The sequence below is a fragment of the Monopterus albus genome, unplaced genomic scaffold (genome assembly GCF_001952655.1).
Source record: "Monopterus albus unplaced genomic scaffold, M_albus_1.0 scaffold323.1, whole genome shotgun sequence".
NCBI lineage: Eukaryota > Metazoa > Chordata > Actinopteri > Synbranchiformes > Synbranchidae > Monopterus > Monopterus albus.
The window spans coordinates 161,545-181,775 of record NW_018128203.1 but is presented as its reverse complement, the minus strand read 5'-3'; the positions used below and the strand labels follow the sequence as shown (position 1 = coordinate 181,775).

Genomic DNA, 20,231 nt, shown 5'->3' with positions numbered 1-20,231 from the left:
AAGGAGCACTGGGAGATGACTCGGGTGAGAAAAGACAAGTTCTAACGCAGTTTAACCTTAAACCACACATTTGAGTGCCCAGAGAGGAAAACACTGGCATTCACTGCAAAAGCACAGATTGGGCAGGCATGGGTTAATGATTCGTGTCATCTTTGGCTGAGTTTATGACTTTGACAACTGTCCACTTTTCAACACAGAAATTTCCACTTTACTTTTGCCTCAGAGAGAGAAGAAGGAGATGAGACGGAGGTGGAATGCTGTTTCTTTAAGACAGAGGGAGAGAGAGTGAGAGAGAGAGAGAAAGGGAGGGACCTCTTTGCCCTCCAGAAACCAGGAAGGGAATTGAGCTGATCTGCTGCTGCTTGGTTAGCGCATACGGGGTTTTAAGCTGCACAACAGTGAGAGGGAGAGGGCTGAGCTAACCCACAACAAGCACCACCACGGCCATCGCAGGTGAGCTAAAGGAACCCTGCCATCCCCTTGCTGTCTGCCCTGGGCCTGTCGACCAGAGGGGAGCAGGGCAGAGGAGGAGAGGAGGAGAGGAGAGAGGGAGGAATGAGGGAGGGGGACAGAAAGGAGAGCAGGGTGGGGGGGTTGGCCGGAGAGGAGAGGTGGGTCGCAGCAGTAGTCCTTTAGTCAAGGTTCCTCTTTTTTTTTAATCCTCCTAAAGTGCTTCCTCTGTACTGCTCTCTACCTCTGGGGAATCTTGAGATAAAGTTTATAGGATGTGTTCAAGCCATGAACTTTTCAGGCAGGTGGAAGCACTTACAGGGGGAGGAGGGGGATGAAGGCTTTTTTTTTTTTACTGGACAGGGTACAAGCAATAGCACCAACTTTTTGGGACAGTAACGACTGAAATGCTTAATTGTGTGCTGTGTGAACAGAGCATATTGTAGTGGCAATGGACTGTGTGGAATAGGAATAAGTCATAAATTAGGTCAGGAGTGTGTCTGAAATGTCACTAGAGAGGGAGCTGATGAAAGAATCCACCTTTGTTGTTTAGCTGCTGCTTTGATAGTTGAGGCAAATGATTTTTTTTTTCATACGAGCTCGGCCCTATTTGATTTCTGGTCTGCACTTTAATACCTGGCAGCCTGCTAGCAACATACTGTAGTGTATAATTCAGCCCCGAGTGCTTACGTTAAAGCAGGCTTGGAGATAGTGGGGGTGGTAAGGGCAGAGAGAGCTGGGACTCGTAGTTCACACCAGCAGCTGCGAAGCAGGTCAAACAGGGTAAGAGAACTCTACATCCCAGAGTGCCTTGCCTTTGGCCATCCAGGAAAGGGAACAGCCGCCAGCCTATCCCAATGAAGAGTTGTGGTGATTGAGCAGCTATCAGGCCAATGAGACCAGGGGATGCGGAGCCGAGGTGTGGGCTGAAAATAGAGGGGGTGGAGTGGTATTGGTCATTGGGGGGGGAGGAGGGGGTGTTGGTCTGTTTGTGTGGGATCAGGCAAGGGCTTGCCTCTATGACTAGGGCCACTCGCAAGTTTCCTGTCTGCTATAGCTATAGCCCTGCCTAGAGAGAGAGGCTGCAGAGCTGGCCGGCAGGCAGGGCCCGGGAAACATTTTCTGTCCACTTGGTAAGAGCTTCAAAGACATCCACACACAGAGACACACACACACACACACACATACACATAGTGTCTTTAGTCTGCAACTGAGAGGAGAAGATCTAGGAGCAGAGGTAATAAATACCATAGTGTGCTGTGCATGTGAAGGACAAGCAGAGATGGGCTTCATACAGTTCAGAGTTCTTGACCCACTTGCAGATAAAGGAGGGAATGGCAAATAGGTCAGTGCTGAATGTGAGGTGCTGCACAGAGCTCTGCTGAGAATGGCTGTTGTCTTCAACTTTTTATTCACACTGAGCTAACTTTTTAACTACGTGCATGCATGCTCATCATACATCCGTGTTGTTTTCATGCTATTAGTATGCCATAGTATTATTTTAATGTTTTCATCTGCTGCTATGATTAAATGGCATTGTTGCTATTATTAGTAGAGTGACAAGAAAGATGAAGACAATGGCACATCCTGTAGTGCTGCTTTTTGATGGTTAAGTAATTCCCACAAAAATCATTGCACAGCCTGGCAGAGCAGCCATGCTGATAGCTGACAACGTACAGGTGGGGCGTTGAGTAACCGTTTGTTTGAGATACTTCAGTAAGTGACATCTCTTCTTGCTGGGAATATGTGACACTGATGTCATTGGTATGATAAGCTGCCTTGGCTAAGCACATGCTGTGTTAAAATAAGATATAAAGTCTGGTAAAAAGAATGTGCTGATTGATTTCAGTTTACTCACACCATGGTCATCTTTTTGACCTGGTCCCTCCTCATCCGCATCTTTTAAAAAGCAAATTCTGATCTCACTTGTCATGTCCTGCTTGCTTGTAGCTTGTGGTTTAAAGGAACCCTGACTGCCTTACTCGATAAGCAGATGCATATTTCATGGCCTTGCATACTTGTTGAACCCGTTTTTTAAACTGTGTGGGCACAGAGAGGGTACACGAGGACATCCAAATTCTAGGAAAGTGTTTTTCAGAAGGCAACAACAGACAATGTTGATGACATTTTTACAGTTACAGTAGCTATTGTACTGATGCTTCCCTCTGTGCCACTTATTCTACTATGGAAGAAAAGTATAGTTAGTTCAAGTGAATTCCATCAAGAGGTTAAACTAGGACGCCATAAGTGTTTGTGTGTGCATGCGCTTGTGTGCATGCATGCATGTGTGTGCGTATGTGTTACCAACAATAGAATACAGGGAAATTGTAGGGGACTTCAGTGGCTGTGGGCAGGTCCAAGACACCACCCATCAATTTGGCGGTGAGGCTGAATACAGTTTGATATTCCTGTATGTTTGTGCCTCCACCAGCATGGCCCAGAACTAGCAGGTTCAGCCAGACTGTGAAGACAGGTTGCATGATGTCGCTGTGGCAGTTTGAGGCTTTACTTTAGAGTGAAACTTTGGCTGTATACAATACACAACATGTAACAGTCATTATGTTTGCTCAAAGTTTTGTTTATGTGCTCAAGTGATGTAAAGCGACCCATATGGTGGAATCAAAACCTAGGTTGTTTTTTTAACTTCATACCAAAGTATCATTTCTGTGATGCTACTCCATTTCTTTATGTTTGTCAGTATATTGTATGTTAGAATGTTGATCTGCAGTTTAAACACAGTCTCTTCCTTTGTGAATACAGCTTCACTTCCCCCTAATGTTTGGTTCCCCTGGTCAGCTGCTTAGTATACCACAGCTTCCAGCCTGGCTAGGCAGGCAGACAGACCCCTCTCTGTTGTTTTTCTGTTGTTGTGCTCAAGTCTAGGGGGAGTAAAGGGGCTTCTTCTTTTCTCTTCTGGTACATGTATTATGGAGAGGTCAATACAAACTGATCAAATTAGAGTGGGAGACGAAGAGGCAGGGATGTTTGTTAGGGTGGGGTAAAACAAGAATTTTCACACTTCTGGAGTTATATGATGCCTGTCTGATGTCTGGTGGCAAGTTAACTTGTGTTTTTAATATACTGTCAAATTTCTGAATTAGTAGGAGACAGTAGGCTTTTGTCATTAGTATAGTTTGTTACTATATTGATCATAAAGACTGTAATACAGAGAGCATAGTTAATTAAGCAGAAAGGCCAACTGATAAGTTTAGTGACTTGGTTTAGGATAGGACTGGAGCGAAGATGTGATGGGTTGCAGTAAAGGGTGGTGAGAACACAGGACGGAGGGTGGGTCTGCGTTCTGCCTCCTCAGCAGTGGAAAGGGGAAGTGGGTGGTGTGGTGGGTACTGTGCAGTGCAGAGTATGAGACAGCGACGGAGCAATGACAAGATGAGAGCGACAGATGAGAGAGAGAGAGAGGGTCAGACAGTAGGAACAGAGAGAGAACAAGCGAGCAGAGAGCTGGTCATCTGATAACAGAGCGGGTTCTGTTACATGTCTGCCACGGACTCACAGGAAGTCCTCCTTCCCCGTTGGGCTGTGTATACACAGAGTGGTGCAACTGGGGCATGTTGGGCCTGTGGACCAACCACCCGGCCTGCTCGAGTTCTGCCAGATGATGATGTGTTGCGATGTAGTGCTGTTTGTGAAGTCCCATGTAAGAATGTGTTACACTTCCTGGTTGGCAGCATGGCAGTGTAAGAGCATGTCACTCAAGCTAAAAGGAAAGCAGGCTGTGGATGTGGTTTTATTACAGTGCAGCTTTAGAAAGGCTGCTTTCCCAAACCATGTGTTATAAGACTCATGACTTCACAATGAAATGTCCACCTAAAAACAAACAGGCATGAAAGTAAAGTGTGCTGTAATTTATCTTTTTTTTTTTAGTGAGGTGGACTACGTGTACATGGAAAATATTTTGTCTGCCTCATTTACAAACAGAGGAATGTATTACAGTATGATGCAGTCTAATAACAACAATACCATAAACTCAAAATGACCTACGAATTCAGTCACCATCTGGCTTGTTTTTTGTCCAAAACAATAAAAAAATTGTAAAAGTAGTAATTCACAGTTTTCTTACTGGATTTAATTCTAATGTTGTTGTTTTTTTTTTTTTGAGCACTTTTTATATTTGGTAGGCTTTGGCTAGAAAGTGTTTGAATGATACAAACAAGCAAGACAACAAAATACAGACATTAAAACAGAGTGAGAGCTCATATGAGCAGTCAGCAGCATTGACAAGTTTCACTTTTCCGGTTCCTTTGCTATCTAGCAGTGCAAACCTTAGACCTTTATCAGAACATCATAAAACCCCCTGCTAGATTCCTCAGAGTAAACTTTGGCCAACTTGTGGGTGGTTACCTTTCCTCTGTTGAAGCAGATTACACCAGGTAAATGAGTGAGACCTCCTAAGTTTATGATTGACATCTGAGCTGGATAGCTAGGCCACCGTATGCTCAGACACTGTGTGAGCTTGTGTGTTTAACACCCTGCCTCGCCCACTACCTTTTCACTGGCTTTGTGTCTGTGTTTTGGCAGCGCTTCCTGGTGAGTTTCTAGTGAGAGCTGCCAGGCCTAGACCAGCCCTTGCAACTTCAGTTTTATCAGTCACTTGCTCTCTTCCTGCTTTGCTCCCAATATGACCAATCAGGTTTCCTTTCGCTGCTGGCGGCATTGAGTCACTTGGCCATGGCTTGGTCAAAATCTACTTTTTCCTAGGAACTGGAACTGCCACCCCCTCCCTATGCTGATTATATTGCAATATCCTCTTGGTCCAACCTTGAACCTTCTTGATCTGAGCGAAGTAATTCCCTTGCAGCAGGGCAGGCTATGCAGGGTTGTTGTTGAGACAGTCAGTGAAATGAGAACAGGGGAGAAATGATAAAGAAAGGGTCAAGAAAGCATAAACAAGAGCAAAGGGCCAACCAAATTCTTCAGCTTGTCTGATATGCTGATTTTCACATTTTATTCAGTTCTGGCTTTGCTGCTGTATTTCACTTACACTTTAATCTTAATACAAACACTTGCATTAGTTAGTCTATGAGCAGTTGAGATACTGATTGCATAAAGTCATGATCTAAGTAAAATTGGAAGCAACCTGATAAAACTGTTCTCTTGTAAAAGCAATAAGCTAATGACACGTCACAGTGTATTATAAAATTAACAGCAAGTCCTCTGTGTTTCAGTACTAAAGGCTGGCCCATCTCTGCTCCATTAACATGACTGGTTCAAGGGATCAATCAGGAATTCAGGTATATTTGCTCTGATTGCTCCCTCTTAAAGTTGGGTTGCTCAATTTTTTTGAATTATGTGTTATTTTTATGAGTCATTCACATTTTGCATACCAAAGCTAGAAAAACGAATAGCCGAGAGTTCAGACTTTAGTAGAGTCAAACCCTAAAAGGTTCTCTAACATGGAAATACCCGAGTGGATTAAGAAGGAGAGTGATGACATCTCCACTGACTCTATAAGGACCGTTTTTTTACAGTGATGGTGGATCATGGGAACGTTAGGAGAAGCAGCACGGGGTTACACTGACTTGGCTGCTCTCTTCCAAAGTAATAACTTCAAATCAATAGCGATAATTATGCTTCTGATGCTGGAAGTTAGCAACGTGTCAAAACCTTTATACACATTTTACATTCTTTCTGACTGTCTCCCTCAAATGTTGGGCCACTTTAATAATTAGATAGCTAACTAACTAGCTAAATTAGCTGACCTGCAACAACAGAACATAGAATTAGTTTGCAAGGCTGTTCAAGTTATTAAAAGTAGCAGTTTGCTGATAAATCCCACTATTCCCTACAGAAAACACTGAATCTGAATTGACTGTTTATAGCTATTTGAAGCTACGAGTCACATGCCCCGCTACCCTTTTTGACCCCTCAGTGTTGTAATTATTTTGTCTTAAGGGTACATAGATATTAAGAACACATGCACAGCACAATCAACCGAAAAAGGAGCAAAATGTAAGATTGTTTTTGTCCCTGAAGTGTCATTTTGATATCTGTCCTTGCTGTGTGCAAATATATAAGAAAGGGTAGAGGGACGTTGCAGATGAGACGGAGGTGATGAGGGCGGGGATAGGATGGGTGGCTCCTTAAAGCGGTTGTTTGACTTGCAAAGCAGGCCTGGGTGCTCACTAACTGGGCACTGAGAGAAGGCTCTTCCCTGAAAGTGCAACACCAGGGACACAGACAGCTGTGGCATTGCTTTGTGCCGGGCTGCAGACCTTGTCACCCACAGGCATGAATTAATGATAAGGAATGTTTCAAGTCATGAGGAGGTGTCAGGATCAGGTTTGTTGCACTGTTTCCTCTTTCATAATACTCTTTGCAGGTTATTCAGGGACAGGTTGCTCCTGCATGCAGAGTAGTCCCTCCATGCTTCGTTGGCACTGAATTGAGTTTGTGTGTGTGTGTTTGTGTGTGTTTTATCTCCTCTCAGCTCAGTGTCTTTACCCCACAAAGCTGTGACCTGGGGTCAGCAGTGTATGTACAGGGGGATAATGCGCTATGCAAGCTTGCAGAAAAGCCTGGACTAGTGCAGGTGCTGTGTGTCTGTATTAGAGAAAAGCAGGTTGGCTCAGGTCTGGATGGGCTCACGGAGATCTATTTCCACCTGTGAAGGACGTGACTGGAAGCCATGTGGTTGCCCTTTCTCTTGCTCTTTCTTTCATCTCCATCTCACTCTGCCCTCTCTCCCCTCCTGTGTCATTTCTCTTTGTCTTTGCCCTCCCCTCCCTCAGCATATTCAGATGAGGGACTGGGTAAGAAACTTTGCTCATGCCATGTCTGACAGTCTGTTTTCATCAGAGCTTTGTGAAAGACATTGGCAGTGTTGCAGAGGCTTTGTGGTCAGCTGTCTATCAAAATTGACTTAATGGGGGTATACGGTAAGGAGCAAGAAACATTTTCCCATTAATCAAACAAAGCAGTACTATGAAATCACCTGTGTTATTTGAATGTAAAAGCCTTTATTTGCATGATCTCTCTATCATAAGGATTTGCCTAAATTAAAAATACGATTGACCCTTTTAGAGGATTGTGATCAAAGTTGTCTTTTTTAAAGGCTTCACCTTACTCTGACCTGAGGGCAGAGCTGAAATGTTGCTAGATTTCAAGATATGTGTTGCTTTTTACAGTGGGGAACAAAACATCAGTGGCAAAGAGAAAGGTGAATACAGGTGAATCGGTATGAAAGAGGAGAGGCTACCAGGTTAGGCGGGTTTGGTAGTGGGGTGTAGCATACAAGCATACCAGGAAGACTGATCTGAAGGAATGTCATGTGAATGCTTCACTCTTATTTAGAGCAACACATTCAATGCCTCACCCCTCCTGGGTCTCCCTGGCAGATGGGACGGGGGGGGGGGCATGTCCTGTACGTGTGTTTATGTTTGTGTGTTTGTCATGTTTTGCAGTATTTGCTTCTGCGTGTGGGTGGGTGGGTGTGTTGATAGAGAAACCGAGGATGGCTTGTTCTGCCGAAACCCCCTCCCATCGTGCAGGCTTCAGCCGATCAGTTTAATCTCTGCTCACACGTGAGCGAGGGGACAGCCTTTCCTGAAACTTGGCACACATTACAGGGTGGGGTAACCAGCTCAGACCGGATTGACAACCTCCCATTTTAATACTGCTCCCTTGCAGCTTGTTGCATGGCCTCTTCCACAGGGTCTGCTATGGCACACACAATCACCCCCCACCACCACCTTCACCCACACACACTCTCCGCTCCCTCCTTCCCTCCCCTCTCCGGGACTTGACTGACACAGAGTGCACAAGCTGCAGAGTGCAATTCCCAGCATGCACTCTGATCCCCACTGCCCTCTGCCTATCTGTCCTCCATGACCTCTTACTTTCTTGCATGAGAGCATGCATGCATGCACACACCCATAGATATAGGTGTGTCTACAAGAAAAAAAAAAACAGTCACCTAGCCACCTGCACACACAGTGTATGGAAACATTTACAATTATTTATTAATCTGCTCCTGGGATTTTAGCAGGGCAAAAGCATTCAAACCTTCAAAGACTAACACACTGTCACACATTTGGCCTATGGTATGGTTTTGTACTAAATCCGCAAATACACCTGTTGTGCTCATATATTTGTTTTAAAATCAATTCCATGCATTTGTGGTATGCAGCACTGTTGTGTTACCCTAAGGCGTCTTTCTTTATTGGGACACTCTATCGGGGATTTTGGGTCCAGTGAAAAAAGAGGGTAACAAGTTTGAACTGGCTGCTTGAGCTACTTGTCACAAGATAGTATTTACAGAATTCAACATACAATATGATGGTGAAAGATAAAGCATTCGTCATGTTGTTCCGTTTCATATTTAGGCACTCACAAAATGACATTTTTTAATTTTAGTGAATGCTATAAGAAACATATGATGGTGAAAGATTTCATGTAAACAACCAGTGTGTCGGTATGAAACATAAGTAGAGAAGTTTTTGCATCCCAGTATTATAATGAATAAAGATGACTTTATTTAGAGTGAATCATTTTAGATTTAATTTAGAGACTGAAAAAGACAGCACACAATGTTCTTGGATGAATATCAAAAGCATAAAAAAACAGTTTTGAACCAATTAAATCATAAATGTAAGCACTGCTACAAACATGTATCATACTAGGTTCAATTAGAGACGAGTTACTTTCAATTTGTTATAGCTGTTGTGATTTTAAGATCTTAGGACTGATTTTTGATATATTAAATAATCCACCACTTAATAAACAGATTGCCAGTCTTTTTATGTAGCTGATAAAAATGCATTGGCACTCAACCTGATATGACCCAATATTATGGCCATCTGCCTAATACTGTGTACACAGTAGTCAGTGTGGCAGTTGGGTGTCACTCCTGTCACTCTGAGGCTCATGGTGCATCTTGTGTGAATCTGTTTGCTTCCATAGTTACACTGGCTGTGTCTGAAATCACTCCCTACTCACTGTGTTCGCCATGTTGTAGTGGTGTACATTATATATGGAGTAGTGAGTGAGTCAGCAGGGAGTGATTTCAGACATAGCCACTGTTAGGAAGATCACAGATGTGTCAACCATTCATCGAAAAAGTTATGTAAAAGGAGTGAAGACTGTGGACGTGAGGACAAGTTGGAGATAATGTTTTAGACAAATTCAACAGCCTCACCGCTCTAGGTGTGATATCACCACTATAGTTGCTGAATGGTTCTCTTCATAGAGACCAATGGAATCTTTTGAAAAGGATAAAAAGTTTTAATCTACAGTAGATCAACTTTATCATCAGTGAGCCGTGGGCGTCCATGACCCTGTCACCAGTTCACCATTTGTCCTTCCTTAGACACTGTTGCTAGGTACTAACCACTACAGACCAACAACACCCACCAAGACCTGCAGTGTGGGAGATGATCTGATCCAGTCATCTCACCATCACAGTTTGACCCTTGTCAAAGTCACTCACATCCTTACACAGTTTTTCCTGCTTCACATCAACTTTGAGGACTGAATGTTCACTTGCTGTCTAATATACCCCACACACTGTAACAGATGGTCAGTGTTATTCACTTCACCTGCCAGTGGTCATAAAGTTGTGGCTGATCAGTGCATGTGCTCCATGAACTTTTGATTTTCTGTGTACTGTGACTGCTAAATCAACACATCAATTTCTCTATCCACATAAAGAATATCATGAACTGATCATGAACTTCCTTTTTATCTTTCCCTTCCATCTTATCCCACTATCCAACTTTTCTCCCCTCAGACAGGCAGACGGACAGACGGCAGGACGGATACACGGGTGGGGGCTGTGCTAGGCGGCTCGGCAGCCGGCTGGTGGAAGATGTCATCAGGAGCCGGAGGGAGGGGCGGAAGGCGGCTCAGAGGGACAGCAAGCAATGGGAGTGGAGGAGGGAGGAGAGGGGCAGGAGAGGCAGAAGAGGGGCCTGTGGGAATCCCTTTCCCTGAGCACAGTGCTGATGTCCTCGGCAGCCTGAACAAGCAGCGACTCAGTGGACTTCTGTGTGATGTGCTCCTAGTTACTCAGGATCGGGAGTTCCCAGCACACCGCTCTGTCCTGGCGTCCTGCAGCTCCTACTTCCACAAGCTGTTCACTTCAGGGGCAGCTGCTGACCAGCAGAACATCTACAACATCGACTTTGTGGCGGCAGAGGCTCTGGGAGCATTGCTGGACTTTGCCTATACAGCCACATTGACAGTCAGTCACAGCAGCGTGGCTGACATCCTTGCCGCTGCATCCCTCCTGGAAATCCCACCTGTACAGGACGTCTGTACACACCTGCTGGACACCAAAGTGCTCTCCCCGCCGGTATAAGATCACTATGCAACTAGATGTGATGAGTTTAAAGATGAATTTAAGCTTTGATGGTATCTGCTCTACCTCTTATGACTTGATGATATCACAAGCAGCATGTTGTAATTTTTGAATGAATTTATAACAAAACAGAGCACACTGCAGTACACAGTTCATGTGTCATGGGGCTGGAATAATTCATTCAAAATTATTCCAGTTATTAACTAGTTATTCTGGTCGAGTTATTTTGCTATTCTGGTTCAGTATGTTGCTTGTGATGTCACTAATACTATCCCATTCTTTAAATATTCAACATAGTCCAGCTCACATCATGACCTTCATTAATTTCTCTTGCTATGGTGCACACATGCCTACAGCCTTCAGGTTTGTTCAACACTTATTCTGAGCTCAGAGCGTTTCTGAATGGACAGCGTGTGCTTTGGCAGGCTACAGACATAGCATGATGCAGCTTCACTTCGACACCATCAAGTGTAGCTGCGATATGCAGTTTTTGGTTAGATGGTGCTCTACATCATGCCATAATCACAGCTACAGTATGCCTCACTGTGATCATCAGGGGATGTCAAGGACCTTCATGGGCTCCTGGATGCTTGATGCAAAGGGTCCCAGTTTGCAGCCCCAGGTGGGGCTCAGCTTGTTACATTTAGCACAAGTGTAGGCTGCTTCTCTTAACAAGGCATAAAGACTTCAATACTGAGAGTTTTAAACGGTAAATGTGCCAGTGAAAACATACATGGGGCTCAGTGCTGATTTATTGTTTTGTTTTTTTAGTATAGACACCAGTTACCTATTGTTCTTTGCTAATAAATGAGCTAAGTGTGTAGGGTTAAGATGGGTAAGTCTTTATTTTGTGAAACTGTCTAACTTGAAATAGACTAATCCAAAAGCAAAATTTGAACTGGTTGTACACTATAGGCCAGTCTGAAAAGTTGTTGTGAATCTAGCCTCTGGTAGGTCTTACACTTGTACATTTAGGTCTTTGTGCTCTACTTTCCCTTTATGGTGTACTTTACAGAATGTGATTTTTTATTTTATTTTTTTTTCCCCCAAATGTACTTGTTCTTCCCGACTTTGCCACTGCATGTGTCTTTTTGTTTTTCTTTGTTGACATCTGTTTTCTCCTTCACTCACTCTTTGTTTCCCATCATGTTTCACTAGGTGGGCAGTGAGCGAAGAGATGAAGATGATGAGGAAGGGAAGGGCAGAGGAGGCAGGGAGCAGGGGAACCGGGTGCGGGCCCGGGAGTACCTGGAGTACTTCCAGAGAGGGGCACGCTGGAGCAGCAGCTGCAGCACACCAGAGCTCAGGGACCTGCCCACACACCTGCACTTTAACCATGGCAATGCCCCCAGCAATGGGGCTCCTGGTGGCCCCAGTGAGTACTACTCCACCTTAGCCCTTGCCTTGGCCCAGGCCCCTACACAGGAGCCAGAGGAAGAAGATGAGGATGAAGAGGAAGAGGAAGATGGGGAGGCAGTGCAGGGCAATGGAGCAGCCCTGGGGTCATCCTACTACCCTCCATCCCAAAATGGGCACTTCTACCTCCCCCCAGAATCTAGGCTGGGGCAGGAGATGGAGGAGGATGGAGGTAGGGAAGTTATAGAAAGGGAGAGGGGTTCAGCCAGTGCCCTCCTGCAGCAGATGATGGACTCCATCGAGAGGCAGAAGGAACGTGCAGCAACTGGGGAGGAACAGGTAGATGGGGATGACCCCGACATGGAATTTTACTTGAATTATTTTAACAGCACACAGCATGAAGATACAACTTCTGCTGCTGTGGCACAGGGAGTGCCGCCACTCTGGTTATCACGGGGCAGTACAGGCCAAGACCGAGGTGGAGGAGAGAAGGGGGTTGGAGAGAGAGGCAGTGGGGGAGGAGGAGAGAGGAAGATGCGCTCCAAGGCCTTCCAGAAGTGCCCCATATGCTCCAAGGTCATTCAAGGAGCAGGCAAGCTACCCCGCCATATCCGAACGCACACGGGAGAGAAACCCTATGAATGCGCCATCTGCAAAGTACGCTTTACCAGGTAAGCTCAGTTAATGAAGTGACTACCCCATGTCACATGTACTAATAGTCTTAGACTTGGCACTATAGACAAACCAGCCAGCAGTGGGAAACACTACAAAGCCAGGAGCAGGGGTATTAGTACTAACCAACTTAGCTTTGTGTTAAGGTGGCAGCACAATTTGTGTATCTAAATGTTTACCGTGATCAGGGGTTGGTTGAGCTGTTTTCAGGCTACAGTGTTCTCAATGTCACATTGTAGCCAAATGCTAATCAAAGAGGCATGCAGGATACTGCAGCTCTGAGAAGGGGTCAGATGGTTGTAAAGGTCCTCTTTCTTATGACAGCCTTCATAGCAAAGTCCTGGAATTTTAACCAAGGGGTCCTATAAAAAGTCTGTGCCCTGGCAGTGTTATCTAGTGGAGGGCTGCTATAAAGTGCTGTGTTCTGATACAGAGGGGGATTACAGTCCCTGGATGGTGCTCTGTGTGCTCCTTTGCAGTAATTTGAACTTTTGATCTCTGGTTATGTTGATTATTGCCCAGGGCAGAGTAGTTACACCACCCTCTCTTCTCTCTCTGTCACTTCTTTACCTCACTAATGAAATCTGCCCTGTGCCGTTCAGATCAATGTGACTAGTCTACGACACATGGTTTCCCTCTGATCAGGAGTCCCGCCTTTCCTTGAAATCATTCCTTTAATTAATTAATCAGTGGACTTGTGCTAGAAATAGACACAGCAGGCTAGAAATACCCAGAACCTCTGCTGGCATGGCAGGTAGGGAAGACCAATCTGAATTTGCCTTCTAGCTAAATTCAACTAGCAATGGGAAGTGGGTATTTTAATCTTAATCCTGTTTGATCTGGGTTAAGAGTGTGCCTTGCATGGTAATAAACCACTCCTGTCCTTTAAATAATTCACTTGTCAGTGTTCCACTTCATTCCAGGTCTTTGGTCTGTGTGTGTTTCTCTTCACCTATGTGGAGGTTTCTGTGTTAATTTCTATATTTAGGACAGAGTCTATATGGATCTGTAAGGGTTGCAGTGGGCTTATTTGTTTACTTGTATGACAGCTAATCCCCTTACATGGTCTGTGTGTGTGTGTGTGTTAAAATGGCATTGCCTTAACTGTGCTTGTTTGTTTAGGAGCACTTTGCCCTGGGTGCAGAAGGGTTAGACAATTTAAGAGATCAGGAGCTAGAGAGGTGGTGAGGGCTAAAGGGGCCAGCGATTGAGGGACAAAAGTCGGATGCAGGCCAAGGTAGCCTGATAAAGTTCAGTGGGCAGTATATCTTCAGCCCAAGAAATGTTCCAGGCTGTAATGAGATGACACTAGATTAGAGAAGTGAAGTCATAATTCGGTCTTGTTTTGATCAAAGTGTAATTGTTGTAGAATTAATACATTTTTGGAAAGTAACTCTGCCGTATCAGCTTTTTGACTAAGTGGCACCTACTCTTACACAAAATTTAATCAGCACACAAATGGTGAGTTTGATACTGGGCTGCAAAGCTGGTCATGTTTTAAATACTTATCCATAATTATTTCAGTGTCACGTTTTCAAAGTGATACTGGAATTGTTCATCTTTGTTTTACTTTTAATAAGTGTTATTGTGTCATTGTTAATGAAACAGAAATCATAAAAATGCCAACTGACACAATGAGCATTGAGCTTTGTCAGTCCACAGTGTTATTGTGGCAATACACAAATAAAGATGTAAAGTTTATAACTTCTCCTCAGTTGGTCTGGCTGCCTTCACAGAATAATCCCAGTGGAAGTGATCCAAAAGATGGCTGTTAAATAGGAAACAAAGCCATCTGAAGCATAATACGCTGGCCAGTGTAAATGTGAGCGTTTTAATAGTAATTTATTTTGAGTTAATTACTTGTTTGTTTTTGTTTTTTTTTACATGATATTACAGTACATAACTTGATTAGTAACTGAGGCAGAGAAGAAAACCTGATGCTGACTCAGGATATCAAGTGCATTCAGGTGTGAGCCAATCCTCTAGAGCATTAGATTTTTTTAGCTTGTGTATTCTGATATGATCTTGTTTATTTTTCTCCCTCCCAGGCAGGACAAACTCAAGGTTCATATGCGGAAGCATACAGGAGAGAAGCCTTACCTGTGTACACAATGTGGAGCTGCCTTTGCTCACAACTATGACCTGAAGAACCACATGCGCGTACACACCGGCCTGCGTCCCTATCAGTGCTCAAGCTGCTTTAAGACTTTTGTGCGCTCAGATCACCTGCACCGACACCTCAAGAAGGACGGCTGCAACGGCATCCCCTCTCGTCGAGGCCGAAAGCCTCGGGTGCGAGAGCCAGGGCTCCTTGAGGTCGCCCCAGTCCTGCTGAGCTCCAGCTCCGACATAGGCCCTGGGTCTCGTACCATCAGGGGAAGGCGGCGTTCTGAGGCAACCTCAGCAGTGGAGTTGGAGGGGGCTGCTGAAGCCCATGCACACAGTCCTCAGCTGCAGGAGCTGGCAAGAGAGGCAGGGCCCTGAGACTGCATGGACGGCAAGGACACTGCTGGACACCATAGTCACTCTGCACTGCCTGTGAGACAGGCCAGTGAACAGAGAGGAGAAAAAAACATACAAAGAACAACTTAAAAAAAAAAAACAGAACAACTAACTATTCCTCTATAAACCAAATCAGGGTGTCACAAAAAAACTAATCTTTATATTTCTTTCTCCTTTTACTTAAGGAAACAGAGTAGACTTGCAAGAACTTGAGTGAGTTTATCTGCTAAAGAGCAAAGAACGCTTCACATCATGCACCCATGACGTCCACTTTCTGGGCCATTTCTTTCTTTATAACATTAGGGATTTTATACATTGGCATATATGCTTAGGCAAATGTATGATAGGTAGAAAGAAACTCTGAGCAACTATGCAGTTGATTTAGATTTTTATTGGTTTTGTCCTCACAGCCTTCAAGCTCTAAGCAAGGTGTCTTTCAGGCGCCTTCTGGCTGCTGTACGGGTGAAGCGAGGACAAATCCTCCCAGTGAAAACAACTTTTTTCTATTCTTTTGCAGGTCTGAAATGTACAGTTACCATAGAAACAACATTGCCACAATATGGCATATGCAAAGAAACCTCACCACAATTTTGATGCAACTGTTTTTCCTCTCTAAATGTTCCAGAAAGAGTCAGACGAGGGTTTGATTGAAGTGTTACTTACTCTACAAAATGCATTTTAAGAATCTATGGTTTGTTTTATTGGGGAAAAAAAAAATTCACGTTGAGTCAAATCCACTTTAATGGGGACTCGTCAATTGCAGGACTAGTGAAAACAAGGGGTGGAGGATTTGAGTTTTGAAAGCACTACCATCATCAGTGTACCTGTCGGCTTGACTACGTTGCCTCATATCCCTCACAACTTTGCAATGTCATCATTTCTGTTTTCCCTTTTGATTTTGTCTTAATTTTTTTTATATTGTTGTTCCTTTTTGTTGATTGCTTCGGGTACTTGACACTTTACAATTGTATACATGTATATACAGCAGGTTGTGATATGACATCGGTCCCCTCTTAATGCTGAGGTGTACTTACCAGTCGGGTTTTTCCTCTTAGGGTTGATGTCATATTTCTCACAGAGTGAAGCTTGTGAGTGAATGGGGAAAAAAAACTGTATGAATGTTTGAAGAAACGAGCAAACAACAAAACATTAAGTCACCCATTTGTCCTAAACATAACACTTGAGATGTATAGTTCCTGCCCAAAGGATGAGGAGGTTGATCGAATGAATGTGTTTAACTTTGTGCAGTTGTTTGGAATCTGGCCTTGTGTTACAAGGTGTGGATAGCATTTAACCAACCACAGGTTAAAGGAGTGGCAGGGAGCTCGAGGGAGAGAGTGACAAAGAGTACGAAGAAGACATAGACGAGCACCTTTTTTCTATGTTTGCACAGCTTTACTAAAGATATCCAACAGAGCCAGAGAGAGAGAGAGAGAGAGAGAGAGAGATATTTAAAGGAAGTGGGCTGGTGCGGGGAGGGAGTGGGAGGAGGATTCTGTGTCACGCTTATTCCATTCTTTTTGCCCTAGGGACCACACAACTGTGAGGCAACCTGTAAGATGAAGAGAGCAATAAATACCTGTCCAAGTTGGGAGGCCAAATAGGAGCACAGCTGCAGCTGGTTGATGGGGGAGGGGAACAAGGGAAGGGGCGAGGGATCTCACTATATCTGTAGCATTCCAAAAAATAATCTCCCCCAGCTCAGCCACGTTTCCATGCAGGAGGGGATCAAATCAGGCCTTTTCTCTCCCTCTCTCTGTCTCTCCCTCTGTAGTCCTCTAATGCCCGCGAACCAGCCCGGAGGGGATATTATTATATTAGTGCTGGCATTACTGTGGGGAGGACGCCTGGTGCTGGCGGTTTAGTGTACGAGTGTGTTTACATCTTTGTTTGTTTTTTTGTGTGTGTGTGTGTGTGTGTGTGTGTGTGTGCGTGGCAGCCGGGGTCCCTCTGGCCACATCATCACTGTGTGAGTCAGCCACAGCCTGTTCAAACATGCACCCAGAGCTGCCAGCCCCAGTGCACTTTCTCTGTCACACACACACACACACACACACACACACACACACACACACACACACTCACGTGTGAACACTCGCTCTCTCTCACTAACTGGGTCCAGGTATCCTATAGAGAAGGGGAAAACACCAGATCTGACATATCTGTTTGAATATTGTCATGCATCTGGACTCATTAGTCTTGAAATGTCTAAGTTGTGTTTTTGTCCAACAAATCCAACATTACTTTCCAAACTAGCAGATTGAGCCTTTGAGTCACGGAGTGAACATTCATGTCATTTAGAGTCCACCACCCCTGTGTTTTCTGGAGTAGTGCTGTAGTTCAACTATATGTTCTTTAGCACCTTAATTGGAAAGAGGCAGGTTATGAATGCACTTTGTTACTGAGGAGGACACTTTTGTCAGCGAAACGGGTACTTTGAAACAAGTCAGTTGCTAATGAGATCAGACCTTTCTTCTGTCCATGGTGGTCAAGTGGGCTCCTTCACTGGTTTTGTTTAGGTTTTGATGAGAAGCTGCCAAAAATAAATAAAACCAGAATTGTACAAATTCAGATCTCTGAAAGAGAAGCCAATCAGGTTCAGATGCAAACATGTTAGGCATTATGATGTTTAAAAAAAAGACTAACTTAACCCATGTAACTGAATGCACTTAAAGTTAGTTGCTAAAAGAAATCTAGAGAGTTGTCTTTGTGTCTTAATGTAAGTAAAGAGAAAAGAGGAGGAGGCAGACAAAGAAGAAAGGACGCTGTGTGTGTACGTATGCGTGCATTTTTTAAATTTTAATTTATTTGTTTTGTTTGTTCTTTGCATGCATGTGCAGAAGCATGCATTGCTGGCTGGAAGGCTGGAGGGTCTCAGGACAGGCTTGGATAAACAAACTTCACGTCTACCCCATCTGTTCACCAGCTACTCTCATAACTACATGTGTTCTCTGAGGAACCGCAGTGATAATAGGTCCACGGTACCGCAGAGGCAAAAATACCATATTGTATAACAACTCATTGGACAGTTGCTTATTTACTTCACAGTTCTCTTGGTGCAGATTTGCATAACTCTTTGTTTACCCTTGTTGGTTGTTGTCAGGTGTTGGCTAGGTCTTGAGAGTTTTAGTTTCTATTTTTGCTTCTTTGTTATGATAAAGATGGGATTTTATTATTGCACAATTTGACTCCCACAGGCAGACCAATGTAAGCTAGGTATGTCTACCTGGTTTGTGATTTTTATGTATAGTGGTACTTGGTATGGATGTCTTAAACCCATTTTGTCTTGATGTGGCAGAATTTTCTATCTGTTGAGATTTATGAGCCATCTTAAACATACATTTTGTTGGACCTTAATATTTCCCAAAAGTTTTACGTTGTTTGTTTGAGTAACCAAAGGTTTTTTCCCCCTCAATATTTAGTCTAAGCCACACACAGATGCCCTCCTCTTGAATATATATATATATATATATATGCAGAAATGTGTGTGGAATCATACAGATATTTACTTGAGTTTGCATTCTCTCATTCTTTGTATCCTTGTGGACCATAGAAATGGCAGTTTAGGGATGAATAGCTTGTTCTGTCTACACTTGTTTCTTAAAGTAACGTGATGTGCTACAGCAGTTTTTTTTTTTTTTCCTCCCCCTATTTCACATGGAGGTGTGTATGTGTGTACATGTGTATGTGTGTGTGTGTGTGTGTATATATGGGCTGGGGTCTTAGTTTTGGGTTTCTGTGCTTGGGGTGAAATGGGTGCTTGGGTGGGGTTGTGGATATAAAGCCTGATAGCACTGGAAATGGTGCTTTAGCTGCGAGAGCAAACGTTTGCACTAATGTTAAATGTCCTTGTCCTGCTTATGGGAGAAGGGCAGAAGACCTCAGAATGCCCTGCGAAGTTTCCATGAGCACAGAGCAGTGTGGTTAATACTCAGTGGTCTCATAAAGATTCCATCCAACCCCTCATAGAAATAATCATGTACAGTATATTAAGAAATACACAGACATCCAACAGCAACAAATACCAAAGGAGAAAAAAATGGCTTGCATTCAAGTCATTGGACATTTTAAGCTACCAATATAATGTTGGATTAATAGAGTTTTATTATGAAATCTGAAGGCTCTTGAAAAGAGATTCTGGATGTAACTAGCAATGATGTGATCATTACCTTAAGAAATATTTAGGCTCTTAGAAAGTAGCAATGGCTCTCCAAAAATATTGAGAACATTTTGAGTTGGTCCTGATCTAAGATATACTGTGTGCATGTGTCAGAGATTCCAGTACTTTTTAAATTCACAGATGGGGATTTAGTCAACATTTGTTTCATGTTCAGACAACTGATATGAAATGATAATGAATTTATTGTTATTTTGATCATCACTGAATTGGAGGATTTTGGATTTTTTTAAGGTTGAACTCAGTTTTAATGTTCTCTAACTGAAGCAGACTAGGACTTTGTGGCCTTGTCTGAGCAAAACTAAACATGTTTTAATATTACAGACAGTCATGTTGTGCTGTATGTGGGGCTGAGGCTCACTCCCACCAGGTGGACAATGCAACATCATGGTAGGCCACAGTGTTTTGTAAAATTTGGTCTTGCTTTCTGCCCTTAACACCAAATGTTAACCGGACTGGTACTGAAATTGATCATTTAGCTTTTTTAACTTAAGCTTTCCTTGAATTAATTTTTATAATAGCATCTCTGTGCTAGCAACTAGATCAGAACTGTGTCTCTGTCAACAGAGGTGTAGCGCTATTTGATGAAGTACCGGAACACACGTATGTCATGTGTGCACACACATGGTTAAGTTGTAGCTTGTTTCGAGGGTCATGTAAACACTTTGCTTATCCTGGCAACCGTAAATGCCCACACGATCAAATGTTAGACTCTCTGATGTGAATAACAATATGAATTAGTAGCCATTTGTCACAGGG

At 43.6% G+C, this 20,231-nt stretch overlaps 1 protein-coding gene across 2 annotated transcripts; it reads left to right on the top strand.

Annotated features, from left to right (window-relative positions):
* Nucleotides 1-288: 288 nt before the first annotated feature.
* On the top strand, nucleotides 289-17,179 carry zbtb7a (zinc finger and BTB domain containing 7a). Of its 2 annotated transcripts, XM_020624259.1 has the most exons (6): nucleotides 289-453; nucleotides 5,637-5,702; nucleotides 10,196-10,759; nucleotides 11,924-12,460; nucleotides 12,551-12,792; nucleotides 14,842-17,179. In XM_020624259.1, the coding sequence occupies exons 2-6, from the start codon at nucleotides 5,670-5,672 to the stop codon at nucleotides 15,275-15,277; spliced, it is 1,812 nt and encodes a 603-aa protein (XP_020479915.1). In that variant the 5' UTR covers nucleotides 289-453; nucleotides 5,637-5,669; the 3' UTR covers nucleotides 15,278-17,179. The 2 variants fall into 2 exon arrangements, with proteins under 2 accessions (XP_020479915.1, XP_020479914.1); XM_020624258.1 differs by having other exon boundaries at nucleotides 11,924-12,792.
* Nucleotides 17,180-20,231: the final 3,052 nt, after the last annotated feature.

What these genes read in the sequence shown, in the direction of transcription:
- zbtb7a (XM_020624258.1), top strand. Translation starts at nt 5,670, where the DNA reads ATGACTGGTTCAAGGGATCAATCAGGAATTCAG. An exon ending in GGGATCAATCAGGAATTCAG is followed by an intron (nt 5,703 to 10,195) that starts GTATATTTGCTC and finishes TTCTCCCCTCAG; the next exon opens with ACAGGCAGACGGACAGACGG. An exon ending in TGCAAAGTACGCTTTACCAG is followed by an intron (nt 12,793 to 14,841) that starts GTAAGCTCAGTT and finishes TCTCCCTCCCAG; the next exon opens with GCAGGACAAACTCAAGGTTC.